This window comes from Oncorhynchus tshawytscha, linkage group LG01 (genome assembly GCF_018296145.1).
Source record: "Oncorhynchus tshawytscha isolate Ot180627B linkage group LG01, Otsh_v2.0, whole genome shotgun sequence".
Taxonomy (NCBI): Eukaryota; Metazoa; Chordata; class Actinopteri; order Salmoniformes; family Salmonidae; genus Oncorhynchus; species Oncorhynchus tshawytscha.
In genome coordinates, this window is record NC_056429.1 from 22,411,458 (window position 1) to 22,435,113 (window position 23,656).

At 41.3% G+C, this 23,656-nt stretch overlaps 1 protein-coding gene across 1 annotated transcript in view; it reads left to right on the forward strand.

Moving 5' to 3' along the window:
- Nucleotides 1-23,656, forward strand: part of LOC112260259 (ephrin type-B receptor 1) — a 169,386-nt gene that overhangs the window by 110,916 nt on the left and 34,814 nt on the right. The window contains exons 5-9 of the mRNA XM_042312152.1: nt 2,627-2,962; nt 12,294-12,418; nt 17,445-17,607; nt 20,014-20,122; nt 21,107-21,170. Coding sequence (XP_042168086.1) covers nt 2,627-2,962; nt 12,294-12,418; nt 17,445-17,607; nt 20,014-20,122; nt 21,107-21,170 — 797 coding nt within the window. The remainder of the gene's footprint in view (nt 1-2,626; nt 2,963-12,293; nt 12,419-17,444; nt 17,608-20,013; nt 20,123-21,106; nt 21,171-23,656) is intronic.

Here is a 23,656-nt window from a genome sequence, read left to right on the forward strand (position 1 = left end):
ACATACTCATCTCATATGTATATACTGTACTCGATATCATCTACTGTATCTTGCCTATGCTGCTCTGTACCATCACTCATTCATATATCCTTATGTACATATTCTTTATCCCCTTACACTGTGTATAAGACAGTAGTTTTTTTGGAATTGTTAGTTAGATTACTTGTTCGTTATTACTGCATTGTCGGAACTAGAAGCACAAGCATTTCGCTACACTCGCATTAACATCTGCTAACCATGTGTATGTGACAAATAAAATGTGATTTGATTTGATTTGAAGTTTGATCACACCTACTTATTTCAGGGCTTTTCTTAAGTTGTACTATTTTCTACATTGTAGAATAATAGTGAAGACATCAAAACTATGAAATAACACATATGGAATCATGTAGCAACCAAAAAAAGTGTTAAACAAATCAAAATATATGTTATATTTGAGATTCTTCAAAGTAGCCACCCTTTGTCTTCATGACATCTTTGCACAATCTTGGCATTCTCTCAACCAGATTCACGAGGTAGTCACCTGGAATGCATTTCAATTAAAAGGTGTGCCTTGTTAGAAGTTAATTTGTGGAATTTCTTTCCTTAATGCGTTTGAGCCAATCAGTTGTGTTGTGACAAGGTAGGGGTGGTATACAGAACATATTTTCCAAATAAATGCTTCACAGAGTTCAAGGAACAGACACATCTCAACATCAACTGTTCAGAGGAGACTGCGTGAGTCAGGCCTTCATGGTCGAATTGCAGCAAAGAAACTACACTAAAAGACACCAATAAGAAAAAGAGACTTACTTGGGGCAAGAAACACGGCAATGGACATTAGACCAGTGGAAATCTGTCCTTTGGTCTGAGTCCACATTTGAGATTTTTGGTTCCAACCGCCGTGTCTTTGTGAGACAGAGGATGATCTCCGCATGTGTGGTTCTCACCATGAAGCATGGAGGAGGAGGTGTGATGGTGTGGGGGTGCTTTGCTCGTGACACTGTCTGTGATTTATTTAGAATTCAAGGCATGGTTTGAGCTTAGTGAGACTTACATTTGTTTTTCAACACGACAATGACCCAAAACACACCTGCAGGCTGTGTAAGAGCTATTTGACCAAGAAGAGTGATGGAGTGTTGCATCAGATGACATTGCCTCCACAATCAACTGCCCTCAACCCAATTGAGATGGTTTGGGATTAGTTGGACCACAGAGTGAAGGAAAAACAGCCAAAAAGTGCTCAGCACATGTGGGAACTCCTTCAAGACTTTTGGAAAAGCATTTCTCATGAAGCTGGTTGAGAGAATGCCAAGAGTGTGCAAGCTGTCACCAAGGCAAAGGGTGGCTGCTTTGAAGAATCTCAAATATAAAATATATTTGTTTAACACATTTTTGGTTACTACATGATTCCATATGTGTCATTTCATAGTTTTGATGTAGTCACTATTCTTCTACAATGTAGAAAATAGTCAAAATAAAGAAACACCTTTGAATGAGTAGGTGTGTCCAAACTTTTGACTGGTACTGTAGATATATACTATTTATAACGGAACAAAAACATAAATGCAACATGTGAAATAGCCTATTTCGCTCAAATGATGTTCAGAAATGTGTGTACATGCCTGTCAGTGAGCATTTCTCCTTTGCCAAGATAACCCATCAACAGATGTGGCATATCAAGAACCTGATTAAACAGCATGATCATTACACAGGTGCAACTTGTGCCGGGGACAAAACAAAAGGCCACTAAAATTTGCAGTTTTGTCAAAAAACAATGCCACAGATGTCTCAGGTCTTGAGGGAGCATGCAATTGGCATGCTGACTGCAGGAATGTCCACCAGAGCTGTTGCCAGAGCTTTGAATGTTCATTTCTCTACCATAATACACCTCCAACGTAATTTTAGAGAATTTGGCAGTACGTCCAATCGGCCTCACAACAACAGACCACGTGTAACCAAGCTAGCCCAGGTCCTCTATATCCGGCTTCTTCACCTGCTGGATCATCTGAGACCAGCCACCTGGCCAGTTGATAAATCTGAGGAGTATTTCTGTCTGTAATAAAGCCTTCTTGTGGGGAAAATCATTTTGATTGGCTGGGTCTTGCTCCCAAGTGGGTGTGCCTATGCCCTCCCAGGCCCACCCATGGCTGCGCCCCTGCCTGCGCCCCTGCGCCCCTGCCCAGTCATGTTATATCGCTAGAATAGGGCCTAATGAATTTTAATTGACTGATTTCCTTATATTAACTGTAAAACTGTAACTCAGTAAAATCGTTGAAGTTGTTGCATTTTGTGTTTATTTTTGTTCAGTATATTTATGGTTCTGACTGAATGTAATGTACATTATGTATTTGTCAACATTACAGACGACTGGTAAAACAGAAGGAGTTAAATTACTCGTGTGTGCATATTTGTTGACTGCAATGGTGGCATCAGTGCTATATATCTACATCTGAGTTAGTATTATTTGTTGATCACTATGGTTGATCCTAATATCTCTTTCATATCAGAGTGCAGTGTCTTTGTGCTGTGTTATATTAAAGTAATAGCCAGTTGCTGAAACAGTGCTACAAACATGCCTAGAGACACCATACTACATACTGTACAGTATATTCATGTCTGCACTGCATTCCCTCTTCCTATCCAGGTGTCCCCTCTGGTCCCAGAAACGTCATCTCCATCGTCAACGAGACCTCGGTGATCCTGGAGTGGCATCCTCCAAGGGAGACTGGCGCCCGTGATGACGTCACCTACAACATCGTGTGCAGGAAGTGTCGTGCAGACCGGCCATCATGCTCCCATTGTGATGACAACGTGGAGTATGTACCCAGGCAGCAGGGTTTGACCGAGACCAGGGTGTTTATCAGTAACCTGTGGGCCCACACCCCCTACACCTTCGAGATACACGCTTTCAATGGAGTCACCAACAAGAGTCCCTACCCTGCTCAGCACGTGTCCATCAACATCACCACTAACCAGGCTGGTCAGTGGCATTGTACAGCACCATGCGTTGTGTCTCACACCATGTGTTCATATACAGCCTCCACTGGCAACCATTATAAAGCTTTGTTCTGGGAATCAATTCTTCAAGGCTTACATTATATTAATCTTCTAAATGATTAATGGTATCACACAACAACACATCAGTACTTCTGGCATTTCTTGTTTTTTAAGCTGGAGACATTCTTGAACCAAAGACAAACTTTTGATCTTTTGTCAAGACTGTTTTGGATTATTCATTATGTTTTTTAAATATTCAAACGTCACAAATTGGTTTATTCGTTGTATGTCTTTCACAACATAGTCACCATTCTGGAGGTAGAAGTGTTGTCACACAATGCATATTTATATCGCTTTATTTATGCTACTGAAACATCATATGGACTTAGTAATTTAAATGTGAGGTAAATAGTATCGGGCTCTGTCAAGCTTGTGTCGGTTGGTGTACTAAAGTGTAATAAATGAAGGAGACATTGTTTCATTGAGAAGCCATTCTAATAATCAGTGCTCCTGTCACACGCTATACCCCATGGGTAATGCCAGGGCAGCCAACGGCCCACTTCGTCCAGATATAGGAATCGTTGTTAGGAAAACTTGAGAAGGATTCCAATTATGACTCCCTGCCTCATTCCACTGTGAATGTTCCCGGAGGTACATCAAGATTGTCTTGCACTGCTGTATTACTTTCACTTCAATGGGACCAAGGTTCGAGTTATTTTTGATATTTTATTGAACCTTTATTTAACCAAGGTTACTGAGCTCAGTGAGCTAACATCGTGTTCAGTCGCATTCTGTTAGAATCCTATTGAACCAAACAACAGAGAGCATAGAGAAGACCTGTAGTCTGTCATTATACCATGGAATGTATACATACAGTACACTACCTTATTTTAACACAGGGGTTCTCAACTACTATTCAAAACAGTTTGGTTACTTAAATTACCTAGGTGGCAAACGCCCGGGTGGATATGGTCCTTTATCGGTATAGTAACAAACTCCCACCTCGCAACCCATGTGTCCCTAAACTGTTCATACTGTTCATACCCCTCTTTTTGGCAGAGAGAAAATATTGCCATTTTAAACCTAATTCCTACAATTCTACACATTCTACCATGGCTTATGGTTGTTCATATGATACCTGAGTGACTCAACAAAATCAATGGGGGCCCCCTGTGGGTCGAGGCCCGTGGGCATGTAATCTGGCCATGATAACTACAAGATTTAGATGAATTTACCTACGTAGCTAATTTACCTACGTAGCTAGCATGGCTACTACTGTAGTTCATCAACTAGACATTTCATACAGGTCATAAATAGCTCTCTAAGGTATGTCAGTGAATGACATAACAAGAGGAAAACTGCCCATGAATTACTCAACAGCAGTAAGTAGAAAGCCCGACTGATTTCACAAAAACATTATTTTAAATGTTTCATTTATTTGGGGTCGGATCCTGCGGTCCGTATTGACCCCGTGCTGGGTCTGGATCCATCAGGATCCGTGGTCTGCCAGTTGAGGATGGCTGTTTTAACACATATTTTCCATACCTATAGTAATCTTCTGAGATGCCCCACGGCAAGTGAGACATAGCTCCAAAAAAAGTAATTCACTTAGGAATGTCCTTGTTTTTGAAAAAAAAAGCACATTTGTTGTCCATTAAAATAACATTAAATTGATCAGAAATACAGTGTTAATGGTGTACATGACTGATATTTAATGGATTATCTACATAGTCGTACAGAGGCCCATTATCAGAATTTGTTCTTAATTAACTGACTTGCCTAGTTAAATAAAGGTTAAATAAAAATAAATAATAATAATCAGCAACCGTCACTTCTGTGTTCCAATGGCATGTTGTATTAGCTAATCCAAGTTTATCATTTTAAAAGGCTAATTGACCATTAGAAAACCCTTTTGCAATTATGTTAGCACAGCTGAAAATTGTTGTACTAATTAAAGAAACAATAAAACTGGCATTCTTTAGACTAGTTGAGTATCTGGAGCATCAGCATTTGTGGGATCAATTACAGGCTCAAAATGTCCAGAAACAAAGAACTTTCTTCTGAAACTCGTCAGTCTTTTCTTGTTCTGAGGAATGAAGGCTATTCCATGCGAGAAATTGCCAAGAAACTGAAGATCTCATACAACTCTGTGTACTACTCCCTTCACAGAACAGCGCAAACTGACTTTAACGGAATAGAAAGAGGAGTGGGAGACCCCGGTGCACAACTAAGCAAGAGGACAAGTACATTAGACTGTCTAGGTTGAGAAACAGACGCCTCACAAGTCCTCAACTGGCAGCTTCATTAAATAGTACCCACAAAACACCAGTCTCAAACTCAACAGTGAAGAGGTGACTCCAGGATGCTGGCCTTCTAGGTAGAGTTCCTCTGTCCTGTGGTTGTGTTCTTTTGCCCATCTTAATCTTTTATTTTTATTGGCCAGTCTGAGATATGGCTTTTTCTTTGCCTAGAAGGTCAGCGTCCTGGATTTGGACTTGGATTAGCTAACACAGCGTGCCATTGGAACCCAGAAGTGATGGTTGATGATAATGGGCCTCTGTATGCCTATGTAGATATCCAATTAAAAAATCAGCCATTTCCAGCTACAATAGTCATTTACAACATTAACAATGTCTACACTGTATTTCTGATCAGTTTGTTGTTATTTTAATGGACAAAAGATTTGCTTTTCTTTCAAAAACAAGGACATTTCTAAGTGACCCCAAACTTTTGAATGGTAGTGTACATGGAATATGTTGGTACCTACAATAACACTACTAGAGTCTAGCCAAACATGTCATGTATCAATGGCGGAATGTGTAAGAGGTATGTTGGCGGTGTAGCTACATCTGCTGGAACAGTGCCTTGACTAGGAGTTTAGAAATTTCTCCTTATTGGCTTTTACATAAATAGCAGATTAAATATAGTTAGCTAGGACAGGTTTTGAAATGTAACCTGGACTCAGGGGTAGATGACGTTTAACACAGTAAAAGAAAATCTGGGACACTCAAATGTTACAAATTACAATTCATATGATATGTTACGAATTACAATTTGTATGTTATGTTACGAATTGCAATTCGTACAATATGTTATGAATTTACAAAAGATTTGATATATTACAAATTACAATTTCTTGTGGCTAATGTTAGCTATGTTACATGGCTGACATAAGGCTAAGGGTTAAGTTTACGGGTTAAGGTTAGGGTTAGGGGAAAGGTTAGCTTACATGCTAAGTAATTGCAAAATATCTTAAAAGTAGTAAGTAGTTGCAAAGTTGCTAATTAGCTAAAATGCTAATTGTAATGAGATTCAAACACGCAACGTTTGGGTTGCTAGACGTTCGCGTTATACACCTACACAGCCACACTGACCAACCTCCTTTCTTCTTTGCCTTAAGTAATCATCAGTTTATGTAAATATACCAAACATAACATATCATACTCATTTAAATAGATTTACTATGTTACGTCTAGTCTATGAGACCAGGCTGTGAAATGATGAGATTGAGAACATTGGCTTGTAGAAAGAGAACTCGAGCAGAAATGAGAACGTAAATTGCCTTTATTACCTAGAAGAGCTAATAGTCCCCATCATCTTGCTTGACAGGGTAATTGCTTGACTTGACAGCTGGATATAGATAAAGAAAGAAAGAAATAGATACACCAAATAGCCAATGCCAGTGTCTTTTGTAAAAACGGCTGCAGTAGTAATGAGTAGGTAAGAAAAATGGTCTGTGACATTGTATTATTGTCAGGTAATTGTGCCGTTTCAGCTGTCTGAGAAGCCTTTCATGTCATGGCTGTGTAAGGAGTTATCTGTCATGTTGGGAATAGAAGGAGTTGAGAAGCAGTGGAGTAGATGGATGTTGAACTAGAGTTACCTTAAATGGTGAATGAGTTGGTTCTATTGAAAGGATCCGTTTGGAGGAGACTGGTTGGAATAGTGTCACTTTCTGAGGTTCAGAGTAAAGGAATTCTCTGTTGAGGAGAGAATTAGTTGTGGTTCGGTAAGGGACCATTAGACCTTATTCAGGCAGGAGTGACAAAGCTGACATGAACTCTGATAGATGCTCTTCTCCTATCCTCTCTCCTCTCCTCTCGGACACATTGTGGTGTGTTTTATCATGCATACCTGATTTACCACCAACCGAAGACCAGCTTACATCTTGGAACTTTTCAGTTGAATGTAACATGTAATAGTACACATGCTTTTACCATTGCCTTTTACAGTTTCTACATTCTCTAATGTAGGAAGTAATGTCTGCGAAAGTCTGCTAGAGGGTGTCATTCCATAAATTCAAACAGAGGTGCAGATTGAATGGCATGAAATTAATCTTTTAACATGGGCAATGTTTTAACATTTACAATCCGAGGCCCCGCTTACTCTTCCAGAACTGTTTCAGGTAGTTCTAACAGAGTAACTGACAGTAGCAGGCCTGGATGATTGAAGCTCACAGAGAACTGTGCCAAACCCGCTACTCTGGCACGACTTTGGGCCCCCAAACTTTTCCCATACTGGCATAGAGTTAATGTGGCGGGTGCAAGTGCTCAGTGGAGGCTTCTCTACAGCTCAGCAAAATGTGTGCTCAAGGGAACACTTCTTACAGTACACACACTCCGCTCAGGTACATTTAAAACGTGTCTACTGTTCCATGGGTAGGAGATGTCTGGTCAAAAGTTGCATTGGTCTACATAAAGGGATCCATGTTAACCTAAGCCTCTCAAAAAGAACACTAAACCGTGTGTCAATTTGTAGAGAGAGATTTTGTTCTTTGTTCCATCAGTGTGATCTTAGAGTATTTGAATTCATCAGACAGACTCTTGAATTCCCAAGCCGAAAATCTGTCATAGTGCTCTCATAAACTGTACTAATCATTGAACAGCTTCAGACGGTTACTCATAGAAGCTCTGCTTCCTACACTAGTAAGACTGCATTTCAATTTCTCATGGAATATATATTTCCAGGCATTTTCAATCTATGAGGATTCAAGAATCACTGCATCAGCTAATCCCATCCTCCATGTCACTAGTATTCTGCAGTCATAGGGGTCTGTCCTTCCTTACCGAAGCTCATTCACCCATGACACCATTAGATGAGACAGGAAAGGCTTGCAATGACTGTATTATTTGGCACCATATACACATAAGTAAACACCTCAGAAAAATACAGAATAAAATCAAGGTATAAGAGTAGCTACAGTAGCCACTGGCAGTTAGCTATATTTAATATCTTATCACAGAAAGCTCTTGTGTTCTGGTCCGTTTGTCTCCTGTGTCCTATCGGGACATTTGGAAATTGCATCTGAACCAACATCTTGTAAATAAGAAAAAAAGAAACAGATGGAAATATTCCCCTAGGCAGTAGACGTTCAGACGAATAACTCTGTGAGATAACAGGCTATGTCTGGCTATCAGGAGGACTGTCTGTCTCTGTGTGAGGAATCCCTGATGCTCAACACTTCCTGCGCCTGAGTAGAAGCATTATCTAGAGCTATAAAACATTCACAGAGACTGAGAGAAAGAGAGTGAGAGAGAGTGAAAAAAGAGAAAACAATGTGTACAGGAAGAAAAGATAGATAAATAAAACAAATTGTATTAAGACAGAAAAAAAATAATGTACACCTATCAAAAAATGCAACCATTTTAAACATTTTCTGAGTTACAGTTCAAATCAGTCAATTGAAATAAATTCATTAGGCCCTAATCTATGGATTTCACATGACTGGGTATTGAGATATGCATCTGTTGGTCACACAGTAGATACCTTCACACAGTTGCCTCATGCAGCGCAACACACCCCCTTCGCATAGAGTTGACCAGGCTGTATATTGTGGCCTGTAGAATGTTGTCCCGGGAATATTGGCGGGAACTGGAACATGCTGTCGTACGATCCAGAGCATCCCAAACATGCTCAGTGGGTGACATGTCTGGTGAGTATGCCGGGCATGGAAGTACTGGGACATTTTTTCACCTTCCAGGAATGGGGTACATATCATCGATTTTCCCACTGAAGATGATATACCACACCTGTCAGGTGGATGGATGATCTTGGCAAAGGGGAAATTATCACTAACAGGGATGTAAAAAATGTTTGCACACAATGAGAGAAATAAGATTTTTGTGCACATGGGCAATTTCTGGAATCTTTTATTTCAGCTCATGAAACTTGGGACCAACACTTTACATGTTGCGTTTATATTTTTGTTCATTGTAATTTTGATCCAAATTGGTAAAGGAAGCCGGGGACATGTTGTCCCACTCCGTAATGAGACTTTCCTATTGATGTAGATTACCTGATAAAAAGGTAACATAGTTTTGTCTGATATACAGTATGTGATGAACTTTCTTTGTACCTTTCTTCCAACAAGCTCTGCCTTATTATTTTGGGAAGCAGTCTTGGGATATGAGGAAGTAGGATTCCCCTGGTAATGCCTGGGGACTGCTGCTTCGTCCTTTAGGTCTCCGATGGGATATTCTTACCTTGTGAGAATTGAGGGTTCTCAGAGGATTGGAACTCTTGACAGTTTTACCGCCCTTATCTTGCTTGTTCAATTTCTCCTCTACACATTTTCCTCCTTGTAAATCCACACACATCTTGGAGACATAAAAAGAGCAACACGCTGAGGCAGGCCTTTGAGAGCACTGCTGGTTTACCTTGGCCAATAAAAATGGATTGGCTACATGAAGCCCAATAATTCAAAAAATGATTATGAAGACATCAATGTCTCTCTAGTAACTTGTCATATTACAAATTATAGCCTGATATTCGGGGGGGGATCTCTATTTTTTTCACTCCACCTCAACAGAAAATTCCCTCAAAATATTCCCTCTCCTGTCGCACCAAGCTCATCTACCCTTTTGCATGGCGCATGGAGATGCAGAAACAAGAGACCACATATACCTATTTGGCTAAGCAAACATTCAGGAGAATGTAAGCAGTTACAAAGGAAGCTTTCAAAACTGGAGTGAAGAAGCAGTAAATACTGTATGTTGAATGAGTATGAGCTGTCTATCATCCGTGAGCAATTAGGGTACTTTTTTTGGTTCCAGTTAGAACCCATTTTGGTTCCAGGTAGAACCCCTTTGTGTTCCATGTAGAACACTCTGTGCAAAGGGTTCTACATGGAACCCAAAATAGTTCTACCTGGAACAAAAGGGATATACCTAGAACCAAAAAGGGTTATCCTATGGGGACAGCTGAAGAATTCTTTTTGGTTTTAGATAGCACCTTTTTTTGTTAGTGTAGGTCTAAAATGTGAGCATGGAGAGCTACAGTACACACGTTTGCCAAAATAGCTTAGTTATTTCAGTCTGAGTTACTCTATTTACTTACTTTTGTAGCTCTCCATCAGAAACTCACTTTTTGTGAACAATTGACTTCCTCTCTCGGCCCAAGTTTAGCTGGAACTGAGCCCGACAGAATTTTACCAAATGTGAGTCATGCCCACCCAGACCCTCCCATATTGGTTTAGGTGTGTGGCCGGGAGTCCACATCTTTGGGGGGGAACTGTCACGCCCTGACCTTAGTATTCTTTGTTTTCTTTATTGTTTTGGTTAGGTCAGGGTGTGACATTGGTGATGTATGTGTTTTTGTACTGTCTAGGGGTTTTGTAGGTTTATGGGATTGTTTACCATCTAGGTGTTTATGTATGTCTATGGTTGCCTAGATTGGTTCTCAATTAGAGGCAGCTGTTTATCGTTGTCTCTAATTGGGAACCATATTTAGGCGGCCATCTTTTTTGGGTATTTTGTGAGTTATTGTCTATGTCTAGTTGCCTGTGTTTGCACGTTTGTATCATAGCGGCACGTTCGTTTTGATATTTTGTACAGTTTGTTTAGTGTCTATCTTTATTAAAAGTATCATGTATTCACATTGCGCTGCGCCTTGGTCTCCTCCATTCGACGAACGTGACAAAATGTCAAATGGCTTCTTTGAGTTTTTGTGGCTATTACTCAGACAGCCATTATTCAGACCTGAGCATGAGGTCTAGTCTAGCATACCAGATTTATTTTCTTAGAGAACTGAGTGTTTTTTCTCCCTCCTCTCTGATTTGGCTCCTAATTCACTCAGCCTAATGCCAGCTGAAGTCTGTGACAACAGACAAGAGAGAGACACACACACAAACACACACACGCACACACACACACATACATATATACAGTATATATAGCGTTACTTGTCAAATATAGTTTGGCCTGTTCCGTTCACCGCTCAACATAAACCCTATGACTTTGGTTTGTGTGCTCGCTTTATTGTACAAGTGGTCCAAAAATATTAAACATTTGTGTTGAGGATATTCCAATCCATTTAGCTAGACTTTCACTCCCTAAAATCTAGCCAATTTCATATCTCATAGTCCAAAAATGAAATCTTCAAATTAAAGGAAGTAAAAAATGAATTGAATGAAATAGTCTGCTTGAGTTGAATAGGCTGCTGCCTCACCCCTAGCCAACCTCGACGTAATTCATAATGCGGCGCAAAGCTGGAGCAGCAGTGCATGAAAGAGAGAGCCAGAGAGCATCCTCTCACTGACTGACGACTATCCCCACGCTTCTATCAGCCAGAGCAGCAGTGTACAGACAGCCACCTAACAATACTAACATCTCCTCCTGCTGCTGCAGTAAGGTGGCTCAGTCACATTGAACTGCTGGGCTGTAAGAAAAACATATACAAACAGATACACCATTAAGTAATAATGTGTCTGTGATATTGGCTCTGAGGGTAATGTCCAACACTCCTCCTCTCTCCATCCCTGGTGCAGGGCTTGCTGATGTGCACTCCATCCCTCCCCTGGGTTAAGATGATGGGTTGGTGGAGATGGTGGCCTGGGGCATTGGAGTGGTAGCAGGGAGAGAGGGAGGAAATGAACAGGCAGTTTAATTCATTAAACATGTTATGTGCATTTAAACTTTATTGCTCTCTGTAAGGGGGAAAGAAGACTGAAAATCAAATGTGCTATAAAGTGAGCTCAGTTCAATGCCATATCATTTTTGTAATAGAAATACTAAGACCAAGGATACCTCAGTCCTGCTCAAAGGAATGATATGAAGACATCATACATCTGTAGTGTTTCGTAAGAGATTTGAAACCCATTCAATGAAATGTGACTCTTCAGTCAAGCATGTGTTTTCTTCCTACCTATAGGAAAACACAATTCAAATCTTCATACAGTTTCAGTTTCAGTTTCAGCACAAAATACCTTTATTTCACAACATTGATGAAACATGTACAGTGGGACTGTTCCTATACTAAAGAATGCTAAGGACATATCCAGACAGTTAACCTTACCTCATGTTTGTCTGTTCCCTCAGCTCCCTCCATGGTTCCCATCATGCACCAGGTTAGCTCCACCATGAAGAGCTTCACGTTGTCATGGCCACAGCCAGAGCAGCCCAATGGAATCATCCTGGACTATGAACTGAGGTACTACGAGAAGGTAAGACAGTATTTTCAAGTTCAATGTTTGTAATAAGAACTAGATTACACGAGCAGATCATTATTGTCTACCAGGGGCATCTCCCTTACTTTCAATGGAAAGACACCCAGAATGTTGTCTCTGATGGGTGAATATTCTGGGCTGGTATTGGTCTACCAAGCTTGTTGGGAATATTAGCCTTTATTCCTTTATTTATCCTTTTCCCCATCAGACTCAATATTCATGTGCCATTACACTTGACACGTTTGGTGTAATTTGATTCTACCCTCCTGTTTGAGTCATTCCCCCGGTTGCCTTGGAAAGCGTGTGCCTGAGATTGCCTTAGCAACGTTGATAATTGTCCATTAATTGCGTTTAACTGGAGTCTGCTTTAGATGAGCACAGAGCACTGGGTTGCTAGGATACTGCAGTTCTTGGACCTAATTTGTGTGAAAGGTGTTCTCTTAGGCTGGATCCTTCCGCTAGCCCTGTCTAACCCGTGGCTCCTCCACACAGCCTATTCTCCCCTGAGTAGAGGCAGCACACACGGCCTCTCAGCTCTATATCATTAGGTACTAAACATGCAGCTTCCCCTATGCTTAGAGAGGGCTGCCCTGTAGTCTCTCTCTGGTCTTATATCAACTCCATCGCCCTAGCCTCGCTCTGGCTCTCTCCGTTTCCTCAATAGCTCCCTACTCCCTCTTGGTCTTTCTCTCACTCTGTTTTACAGTGTGCTTCTCCATTGTTGTGTCCATTCCCTTTTCATTTTCCCTCTGTACCTGCTGCACCTCTACAGTCTTCTGTCAATATCCTTCTCTGGCTCTCTTCTTTTCCTCTCTGAAATAGTATGGTCATACCTATGGAGTTCATGGATAGGGTGGTTTTTATTGAAAAGACTGTGTTTACAGTCCTGTCCACCCATAAAGCCTGCAGTTACTGTAATATTGTCTATCATCCAACATAACTGTCAAATGTGCTCTTTCAGAGAGTTTGGTCAAAACCCTCTATGTCCTCTGATGACTTCGTTGTTGTCTTGGGATTCGGTGAGAGGCTGTTATTAATAAGCACTTTGTGTCCAGTTCTGACAGCACGAGAAGAGGGAGGCTAGCAACACTCTAGCTGGCCTATTTAAACCGGCTAAGTTGCTTCAAAGTAACTAGCAATTTTAGCATTGTTACTTTTAATGGACAGGACCACAATTGTTTTCATCTCTCTGCCTTTGTCTGTGGGGTGGAAGGTAGTCTAGTGGATAGAATGTTGAATTAGTAACTGAAAGGTTGCAAGATCGAATCCCGAGCTGACAAGGTAAAAATCTGTTGTTCTGCCCCTGAACAAGGCAGTTAACCCACTGTTCTTAGGCCACCATTGAAAATAAGAATTTCTTGTTGACTGACTTGCCTAGTTGAAAAAATAAATGTGTGCGTCTCTCCCCATCCGCTAAGCTATCTAGAGCTTTGGCAGTTTCTGTATTTCTCTTCTGTCCTGAGACAGTAGTAATATTTCAGTATAGAGACACACCTTTTTCATCATAGCAGAAGTCTGAGTGAAAATCACGGGTTTAGGATGAGGTGGTTTCATTTCAAGACTCCCACAGTGTTTCCAAAGACACAACACAGTGCTGAACACAATAATTTCCTCAGGGATAAAATAGTAATATCGTCAAGATATGAATAGGGATATTTGCCTGGACCGCAGTCATATTGCAAAGTAGAGAAGAAGAGAGAACCTGAAACTCCTGCTGGTTTCACTGAAACCCTCAGAAAGATGGCTCCACACACATCACGCTGGGATTCAGGGGTTCCTGGCTTGGAAGGAGAATAATGAATTCTGCTATTACCCCAGGACCAGGTTAGACTCCCCCACAGAGAAGAATGGAGAGAATCCTGGATGAAATTGCATGGATACTGGTCTGAACGCTTTGTTGTACTTCCATTCTCTTTGATCTACTTGCCTAATATGATAGCTTTATTCACCTCTGTCTGGGCAAAAGGAAAATGGGTCACAACTAAAAGTGAAGCCTTTTAAGTTTTTATCCCATGAAGTCATTGAAGACGCCCACTCTAGCTCGCATGATGCTGAGTGGAGTATTAGACATATTTGATATTCACTAAAAAAGAACAGCCCTGGAATAGGGATCATACCTGGTGAAATAGATAATTGTGTATGGAGGGCCAGAGTAACATGTTGAGTCCTGTCCTGCCATTCCCTTCCTAATTTCACCACCCCCCGTCCAGTGTTTCTGTGTTTTAAATGCCAGTCGCCCAGCTGCACTCGCCAGAGAATGTCTGGAGCCTTGGGGGTGGTTTAGATTGGGGATCGGGCCTGGATTGCAACGATTGACCAGTGAAAGCAGAGATAAGGTCATCTCTATTCTACCAAAGGTTTTTTTTCTCTCTTCTCTTCCTCTTATTCCTTTTCTTGCTCTTTTTAGACTGTGCAGACAATGAAGAAGCGGTTGGTTTCCCGATGGGACAGCATACTGATAATGTCAGCACTCCCTGTCACAATATCCCATTATGTAGGAGAAGAGTCCTACCCCAAGTAATGCTCCAGTACAAACTCCATTCCACATTCTCTGCCTGTGTGAGGAGAATTCCCTTTCTAGCCTGTGTTGAGGTAGTGGATGCCATCTTGGCCTTCTTGCTGAGCATCAAAGCTGGTGTGATGATAAGCGGTGAGAATATTGACGTGAAGGCAAGGTGCATTCTGCTATTGAAAGTGAAATGGCAAGGCAACAAGGCATATTCATCCGTCGGCTTTGACTGAAGTGCCACAGAACACTGCAGGGCTGAACACTGCAAGGCTGAACACTGCAAGGCTGTTGAGAGTTCAGTTCACAGTCCACCTCCGCAGCTCTGGGAGTCTCTCCACCCCTCCCAAATATTTAAAGAGGCCAGTCCAGGCGAGGATAAGGCCAAGGGTAGGGTGGGTTGGAGCTTCAGAGGGATGGGATTGGGAGGGTGGTGCAATCAGGCATTTCTGGGGAAGAGAGATAAGTGGCCTTGGGCATTTAAGGAAAGCCAGGCATTATTCAAAGTCCCCTGTATCTAATTCTGCGCTGGACCTTGTCATTTAGGCAGTGCATTGCTATACTCTTAGAAAAATGAGTTCCAAATGAGTTCTTCGGCTGCCCGCATAGGATAACCTTTTGGTTTCAGGTAGAACCTTTTTGGGTTCAAAACCAAAAGGGTTCTACCTGGAACCAAAAATGGTTCTTCAAAAGGTTTTCCTATGGGGACAGCCGAAGAACCTTTTTAGGTTCTAGATAGCACCTTTTTTTCTAAGAGTGTACAGATGTAGGATCTTAATTTAAGCCAGTTTGCTACAGCAGGAAAACATTTTTTGAAGGAGTTGATAGATTTTCCGTTAAGGTAAATCAAGTCTGACATTTTAAAGTGGAAATGTCAAACTTTAAAAGCCTTTTAAAACCTTAAATACACTACAAGTTTGCACTTCCTGGAGTGCAGATAAACTCTCAGCAACAATAGAGTAATGAAATTATGATCCTACATCTGTAAGGAGCAGCTATCTTTCAGGGTTTCAGTTGCATCTCATTTCGGCTCAGTGTTTATCTTCTGATAGAGAAAGGTCAGAGCCTCCATTAGCTGAGGAGAGCTCTCCCTTCCTGGCTGTGTCTCTGTGGGTCGGCTGTGTTTGTGTTTCTGCTGTGTATGCACACACTTTTCCTGTTATCAAGTACCACTATGGAATAGATACTGAAAGTAGCAGGCAAAATGTGTCAAGTTTTTATGTACACCAGCAGACCTAGCCTGAAATACAAATACCAAGTCACATTCTCACTAAACACTTACTAAACACATGCTAAACACTGAACATGTTTTTTTAATTAGCTGTTTATGATTTGGTTATACTCTTGTGAATTCTATGGTGTTTACTAGATTGCTTGTAGTTTTTCAAGTTGTCTCTCTGTAATTGTGCAATAACTTGGTGCTGCCTATCTTGGCCAGGACGCTCTTGAAAAAGAGATTTCAAATCTCAATGAGCCTTTCCCGGTTAAATAAAGGTTAGAGAGAAGAATGTACATACCACAGGAGGCTGCTGAGGACAGGACAGCTCCTAGTAATGGCTGCAATGGAGTAAATGAAATGGTATTAACCACATGGAAAGCATGTGTTTGATACCATTCCATTTATTCCATTCGAGCCCTTCCTCCCCAATTAAGGTGCCACCAGCCGCTGGTGGTATATACACTCACTCTTTGTGTACAGTACGCAAAGAGATGTATGCTCTCCAAATCTCACACAAGCTCTTTTTCCTATATCCCTTCATTCTGGTCGTAGGCTAACCTGAACACGTCTCAGTGTTTTTCCACCACCCCCTGCGCCTGTTTGCTCTCATCCCTCCACCGAGGGAAGAGTCTGTGGAGATAGAGAGAGATGAAAGCAAACAGAGAAAGAAAAAGCAAATGCCATGCGCTCTCTGAGCACACACAATGCCAGTGAAAAGGTGGGCTGAGATGAGCCGGTGATCTGAAAGGAGATAAGTGTGTGTTAACTCCAGGTGATGGTTGATGATGAATAGCTCTATGCATGGATTCTAAAACCAGGATCAGTTACCAATATTCTGCAGCATGATAGAGGAAAAATCTAATGTGGGGATGATGTTTGGAACTCTTTTTTTTCTCTCAACACCTCCCACGTATTGATCCTTGTCCCTATTTCTGGTTTTATGTGGCCCAATTAAAATATTTAAAAAATGACATACTTTGTGTATGTGAAAAGCCTAATTCCCATTGGCCTAATCCAAGCCCCTCTATGGCTATATAAAGAGTGCAACAGTGGAGGCCGATGTGGAAATCCACCATCCATTATAAACTTATACACAAACCTAAAGAGGAAAAGGGACCAAGAAAATGTTGTTATCTAAGTCCACAGGTTATTATGTACTGTCTGAAATGGGATAATGGGTTGACTTGAGGTGTGTTACTTCACTCCACCGCCTGAAGGCTTCAGGGCCTGTGTGATGAGCAAATGTAATATTATATATCTCGTTCTCCTCTTTTTCCATATCTCCCTGTCTGTTACAGGACCACACTGAGTTGAATTCGACCATGGTGCGCAGCCAGACCAACACTGCCCGTGTGGAGGGCCTGAGGCCAGGCATCATGTACATGGTACAGGTCCGTGCCAGGACGGTGGCAGGCTTCGGCAAATACAGCAGCAAGCAGTTCTTCCAAACCCTGACAGATGGTAGGTTCTGTGTGTGTTTGTGTGTGTGTGTGTGTGTGTGTGTGTGTGTGTGTGTGTGTGTGTGTGTGTGTGTGTGTGTGTGTGTGTGTGTGTGTGTGTGTGTGTGTGTGTGTGTGTGCGTGCATGGGTGACACAATCATGCCATGTGGGTCTTTGTGTCTGTGGACTTGGTGTGGGAGTTGTGTCTGTGGACTTGGTGTGGGAGGCTGAATATAGTATAGTAGTAAATTTAAACATTTCCCTGCTAACTGGGTATTACTGCAATACAGATGTGTCGACGCAGAGCAGATGGTGAATATATTTCCTAAAACACATATTCCCTTGATATTATGATTTCCTTTTAACATTCAGTTTCTTTTTAATATTCCAAAACTATCCTGCGTCCGGATTAAAGTGTTTCCTACTGAAAAAGAGCGCCACCTATTGGTAGTGGACTCCGATAGAGGTGCCGCTTTAGATATAGTTGAAACTGTCCGCCATCTTAGGTTGCATAACAATAATAATAACAACAACAATGGCCGGCGGCCATCTTAAGGCCTATGGTTGTAATGGCTATCAGATAGTTGCATACGGCAGGTAGCCTAGTGGTTAGAGCGTTGGACTAGTGACTGGAAGGTTGCAAGTTCAAATCCCCGAGCTGAATCTGTCGTTCTGCCCCTGAACTGTTCCTAGGCCTTCATTGAAAATAAGAATTTGTTCTTAACTAACTTGCCTAGTTAAATAAAGGTACTAAAAAAATACAAGCTAACAGTACAACCAGACATAAAGTTCCCTATCCTAGTACAGTGCACTTACAGTACATAGGTCAGTGACGCCCTAACACTAGCATGTGTTGGGAGAGTCTAGGGCTGCAAGAGAAATGGTCCATGGGTTGTGGCCCAGGTGTTGATGTGCAGGGCAGAGGTTTATGCTCCCCACTCTGCCAATGCTTGCTGAAGACTGAGATTTGTCCTGGTCCCATTGGACAGACTTTTTATTGAACCTTTATTTAATTAGGCAAGTCAGTTTAAGAACAAATTGTTATTTACAATGACGGCCTAGGAACAGTGGGTTAGCTTCCTTGTTAAGGGGTAGAACGACTTTTTGATTTTGAACTTGTCAGCTCGGGGATTTGATCTATTAACCTTTCGGTTACTGGCACAACACTCTAACCACTAGGCTACCTGCTGCCCCAGATGACCTGATGAGATGCAGGTGGGCAGGGTCAAAGGTCACTGGGTGTGGCATATAAGTGGAGAGCTCCAGGGGTGCAAACAGAGTAGCCCGTAAACAATGGGGACCCATCCCCTGCCTCTGCGTTGAGAGTAGGTAGGCTACTTGTTTCAAGAGATAGAGAAGGCTGTGAGTTACTGTTCAGGGTTTTCTACCCCTACCATCTGACTACTTCCATTTGTTTTAGGAAATGGCACACTTGAGGTGTTAGCCATAGTGAGTGGCACAGCTGCATAATGTAGTGTAGGAAAACAGCCAACAGAGAGCCCCTGCCTGCTCACAGTGTGGAGTAGCTTATTACCGGGGATGTTTAGCAGCAGTGCCTGTGGAAGACTTGGGGTTGCAGCAGCATCCGTTTCCCCCCAAATAGTTGAGTCATCAATCTTCGAAAAGTTTTCCGGTCATGGTCAGAGACAATAACCCAATAAAAAGTTAACAAAAATAAGACTTTCATGCAAATTCTGCACCCACAAAATATTATACAACTATAACCCATATCAGGATTCTCTCCAGGTTTTTTAACAAGGTGGTACTGCTGAGTACGACCATGGGAGTGATCTCTTCGGGGGGCGGTGCTCTTTTGAACTCAGAGGTTTTTGTGTTTTTGAATGAATGATAACAAATAAAGTTCAAACATGTTTTTCTTTTAATTATATATTATTTTTTACATAGTGGCACAGCCGTCCACAAGGTGACGCAGCACCACTCTTACATTCTTTGGGGAGAACCCTGCATATGATATCAGCAGAATATGAAAAGTGATGCTGTTCTTTCAAAACACAATATGCATTGACATATGAATGACTATAGATCAACACTGGAGAATGTATGTTTCAGTTGGAATTGACAGAACAGCTACACATACTTTTAAATCCGATCCATAGATATGAATGTTTCTGTTTACTTCTCAAGTCTCCCTCTGATACGTAATACAACATTTGTGATGAGATTAGCAGGCGTTCTTCTGATTCCTATTGAGTGTGTTAGGGGTTTAGCTGTGTCAGGAAGCAACGTGTCAACTCTGAGAGACTGTCTGCACAGATACTAACCCACACGTCCTTGTATTCCCCACAGTCACACAGAGCTAGTAAAGGCTTCTCTCCTTTCCTCTCTTCTCTTCTCCCCTCCCTTATCTGTTATGTCACCCTCAACTCTCTCTCTCGCTTTCTCTGTCTGTCTGTGTGTGGTGTGCAGATGAGTATAAATCAGAGCTAAGGGAGCAGCTGCCTCTGATTGCAGGCTCAGCGGCTGCAGGAGTGGTCTTCCTGGTGTCCTTGGTGGCCATCTCCATCGTCTGCAGCAGGTAACAAGCATTTAGAGATGTAGGATCTTGATTTGACCAGTATTGTTGTAGCAAAATCATCCTGCAACAACTGGATTTGAATGTTTATATTAGTCCACAATGCTGCTTGATCAGTGGTTAGGCTATTAACTGTGCAAAAGTAGGCTACAGGAAAAGTGCAACACTGCTAATATAACTATGTGTTAGTGCAGGTTTTCAGTGAATTCATGTAAATCAAAAAGCTCTTCTGCATTTCCTGCCACACAGGAAAATTCTCAGTAACAAAAGTGATCAAATGAAGATGCTACTACTATAGTCACTGTGCATATGTCACGGGATACTAGGAGTGGTGGGTGGAATCAGGCGCAGAGAGCAGGGTTCAGAAGATCGTCAATTTATTCTCCGGCGCACAAAACGGTCACGCCAACGTACAGGGCGCATACAATTGACCAGCCCAAACACAGAACCAAATAGTCAGGAGAATACACATACGAAAACCACCATTCGACAGAGTAACAAAAAAAACAATCCCGCACAAAACAAGGGTGGGACAACCTACTATATATAAGGACGCTAATTAAACTAAAATACACACAGGTGAAACTAATAAGACAAAACCAACAGACAAACGAAAAGGGGACGACTGCCGAGCACTGCCCGAACAGGCAGGGGAGCCAAACTCGGTGGAAGTCGTGACAGCATACCTGGTGTTTACAAGGGATATGTTCAACCATTACTGTGTGCCTCTCAGGAATTAAATGTTTAAAGATATAATCCATAGTTGATACATCCAATTTTATATATATATATATATATAAGTAATATTGACTTGTATGAATATAAGAGTAGTTACAATTCTCCAGGCCCACCCATCAGATTTTTACCAAATCAGAGGCGGGATAACAATTTCGTTGTTGTTTCAATTAAGGATTTGAGCTTTAATACGGTGCAGTTATATTGTCAAATATAGTTACATGACTGTCTTTTACTGATTCTTTGCTGCAGGAAGAGAGCGTACATGAAGGAGACTATATACAGCGACAAACTGCAGCACTGCAGTACAGGCAGAGGTGAGCATACAGCTCTCATTCTATCCATCCCACACACACACACACACACAACACTCACCCCACTGAACCTCTCACTCCCACCACACACTCTCCTACTAGTGACTCCACCAGACCAACTGGGCAGAGACGTCAGTTCAACATGTATTTTTTTATTTACATTTGGTTGAGTTAGTGTGAGTTCTTCTACATACCGTGGGTTCTGAACTAGACCAGTAGTCAGGGAACAGGGGTTAAAGCATGCACATGTTTCAGCGTTTTACAGCTGAAATGATCGATATTGGATAACACTCTGCCAATCAGTGCCTACACGGCCCTGACCTTTCACAGATCAGTCTGTTGCCATGTATTCTGTATCCGGACTAATTAAAGGTGAATTTCCCCAGAGTCTTACTGCCCTGTTAAACTACTCCTCTTCTCTCTCTGTTGGAGCAGTACGGTGTACATTACCATCAAGAACATTCGATCCTGTGTAGCCAACAGCCCTGTGCTTACAGTCAAATGACAGGTTATAATTAAACCATCTATTTTATATCAGGACATCCTTTTTCCTAATCAGGTATTGAATTGAATCACGAAATTATTGGTTTCATTCGGCTTCCTTGTTTGTCAAGGGAGCAAGAGTAAAAACAAGATGTCATGGCGATTTTGTCCTCCCTCTGACATCTCCTCTCCGTCTTCTTCTTGCTCTGTATTGGGATTAACAGCATTAAACTGTCATTCTGTTTCATAGAGCTTCGAAGCACTCAGATCAGTTGTGGAAAGTGTTTAGAAATGCATCTATTATTTCTCTCCTCCATCCATAAAAAGATGGTGCCACAGAATAAAATAAAATATACAATAGTATGACCATCTGTAGAGCATCTACAGATACAATACTATACAGATAAAGTGTGACCTATTTAACTGTTTGCTATTTAAATAGATTCTGCACATGTGGCTTGAAAATATTTGGACCGTGTCCAGGTAGGGCTTCATATAATCAGGGGTGAAAGTAGATTTCATTTCTTACTAGCACAGGACACTCAAGTGCACGCACAAAAACATGTTATACAATGTTTTTGTATAAAATTACAGGGTACCCTACTCTGCTGACAATGACAAACAGATCAATAAAAACGATGTTGTCTGATCCATATAATTGGCAAACAAAAAGGGGAGACACAAATACAATATGACGGAGGAAATGATTGTCCAAAAACAAACCAAAGTGGCAATGACCGATGTTCTCCGCTGGTGCCAATAAGATAGGCTACTGTTCACTCAATTAAGTTAAGAATTTTGATAACTAAAAGACAGATTGGAGTCTTTTCATTGTCATCTTTTTACAGCAATAGCCATTAGTTTTCCAAACAGTTTTTCCCTGATTGTATTTTTAAATATAGCGATATGCCTGGCTGTGTGTCTCTGCTTTTCACTGAAGTCACAACATATATTTGGTGTTTGCAACTGGTGCTGCCCAAATTGCGGGCCCTTCCGAATGTAGGCTATGCGATTTAAAACAATGCACAGCTTTTTTTTATGAAGCTAATGATCATCTGTGACCAAATCATGCTTTCTGGTGTAGTAGCCTATTTTAAATGATTTTATGTAGGCTATTTCTGTATAGACAGGAGTAAGCTAATTAAGCTGTATCATTTGGCAATTTAATTCAATTTACTTTTGGGAAAGCTTAGCTTCCCCTAGCCTTATGGACATGCCGGCTATGCATTTTAATGATTGTCAAACAATCATTTACCCGTGCACATTCGTCCACTAACAAATTCATTTCAGCATCCAAACCCTAACAGTGCACTGTACACCCGCAATTTGATAAGTGGAAAAAGACATCTGCTACAAAACACCTACATGTATTGTAATGACATTATGCGATTGTCTTTAGGCTTAAACTTGTAGCCAGAATTGATGCATCCACTGTTGTCCACGTGCGCCTCAGACTTGGCCACTCATCTCCGCGTGATTACTCAAATTTCTCTCGACCTGTGCACCTCTCGACCTGTGCACCTGCAAACTTTCATTCATAGGCTAGGTTGTAGCAACCTCATGATGGGTATAGGGAACATTTTTATATCATCTAGTAGCCTAAACTTATCAATGTTATATTGAGCTGGGTGAAAGGAATATGAATGATGATCATCCAATATGCTGTAATAGAAATAAAGCCATGGTCATAAATAATCGTCCTTACTCATCTTAAACGGCACCGACCACCACTGGTGAGCTGGTTCTCTTGGTCCCCTTTTTCTCAGCGCCTTAGTAAATCCTCTAATTTGATTGTGTGTGGATTCACTTAATTGTCTATTAAACCTGAGTCGCCTATTGGTTCAAAGCAATTTTGTCAGCATGAGCCCCATTCAATTGAGAACCAAGCCATTGATCTCTCACATACAGTAGGCCACATAATAGATGGTTCCAAGTTAATTCTTCTGATTGTCCTTAACTTTGAAAAGTACCATTATTATTTTATTTTGTATTGTAGAATACATGT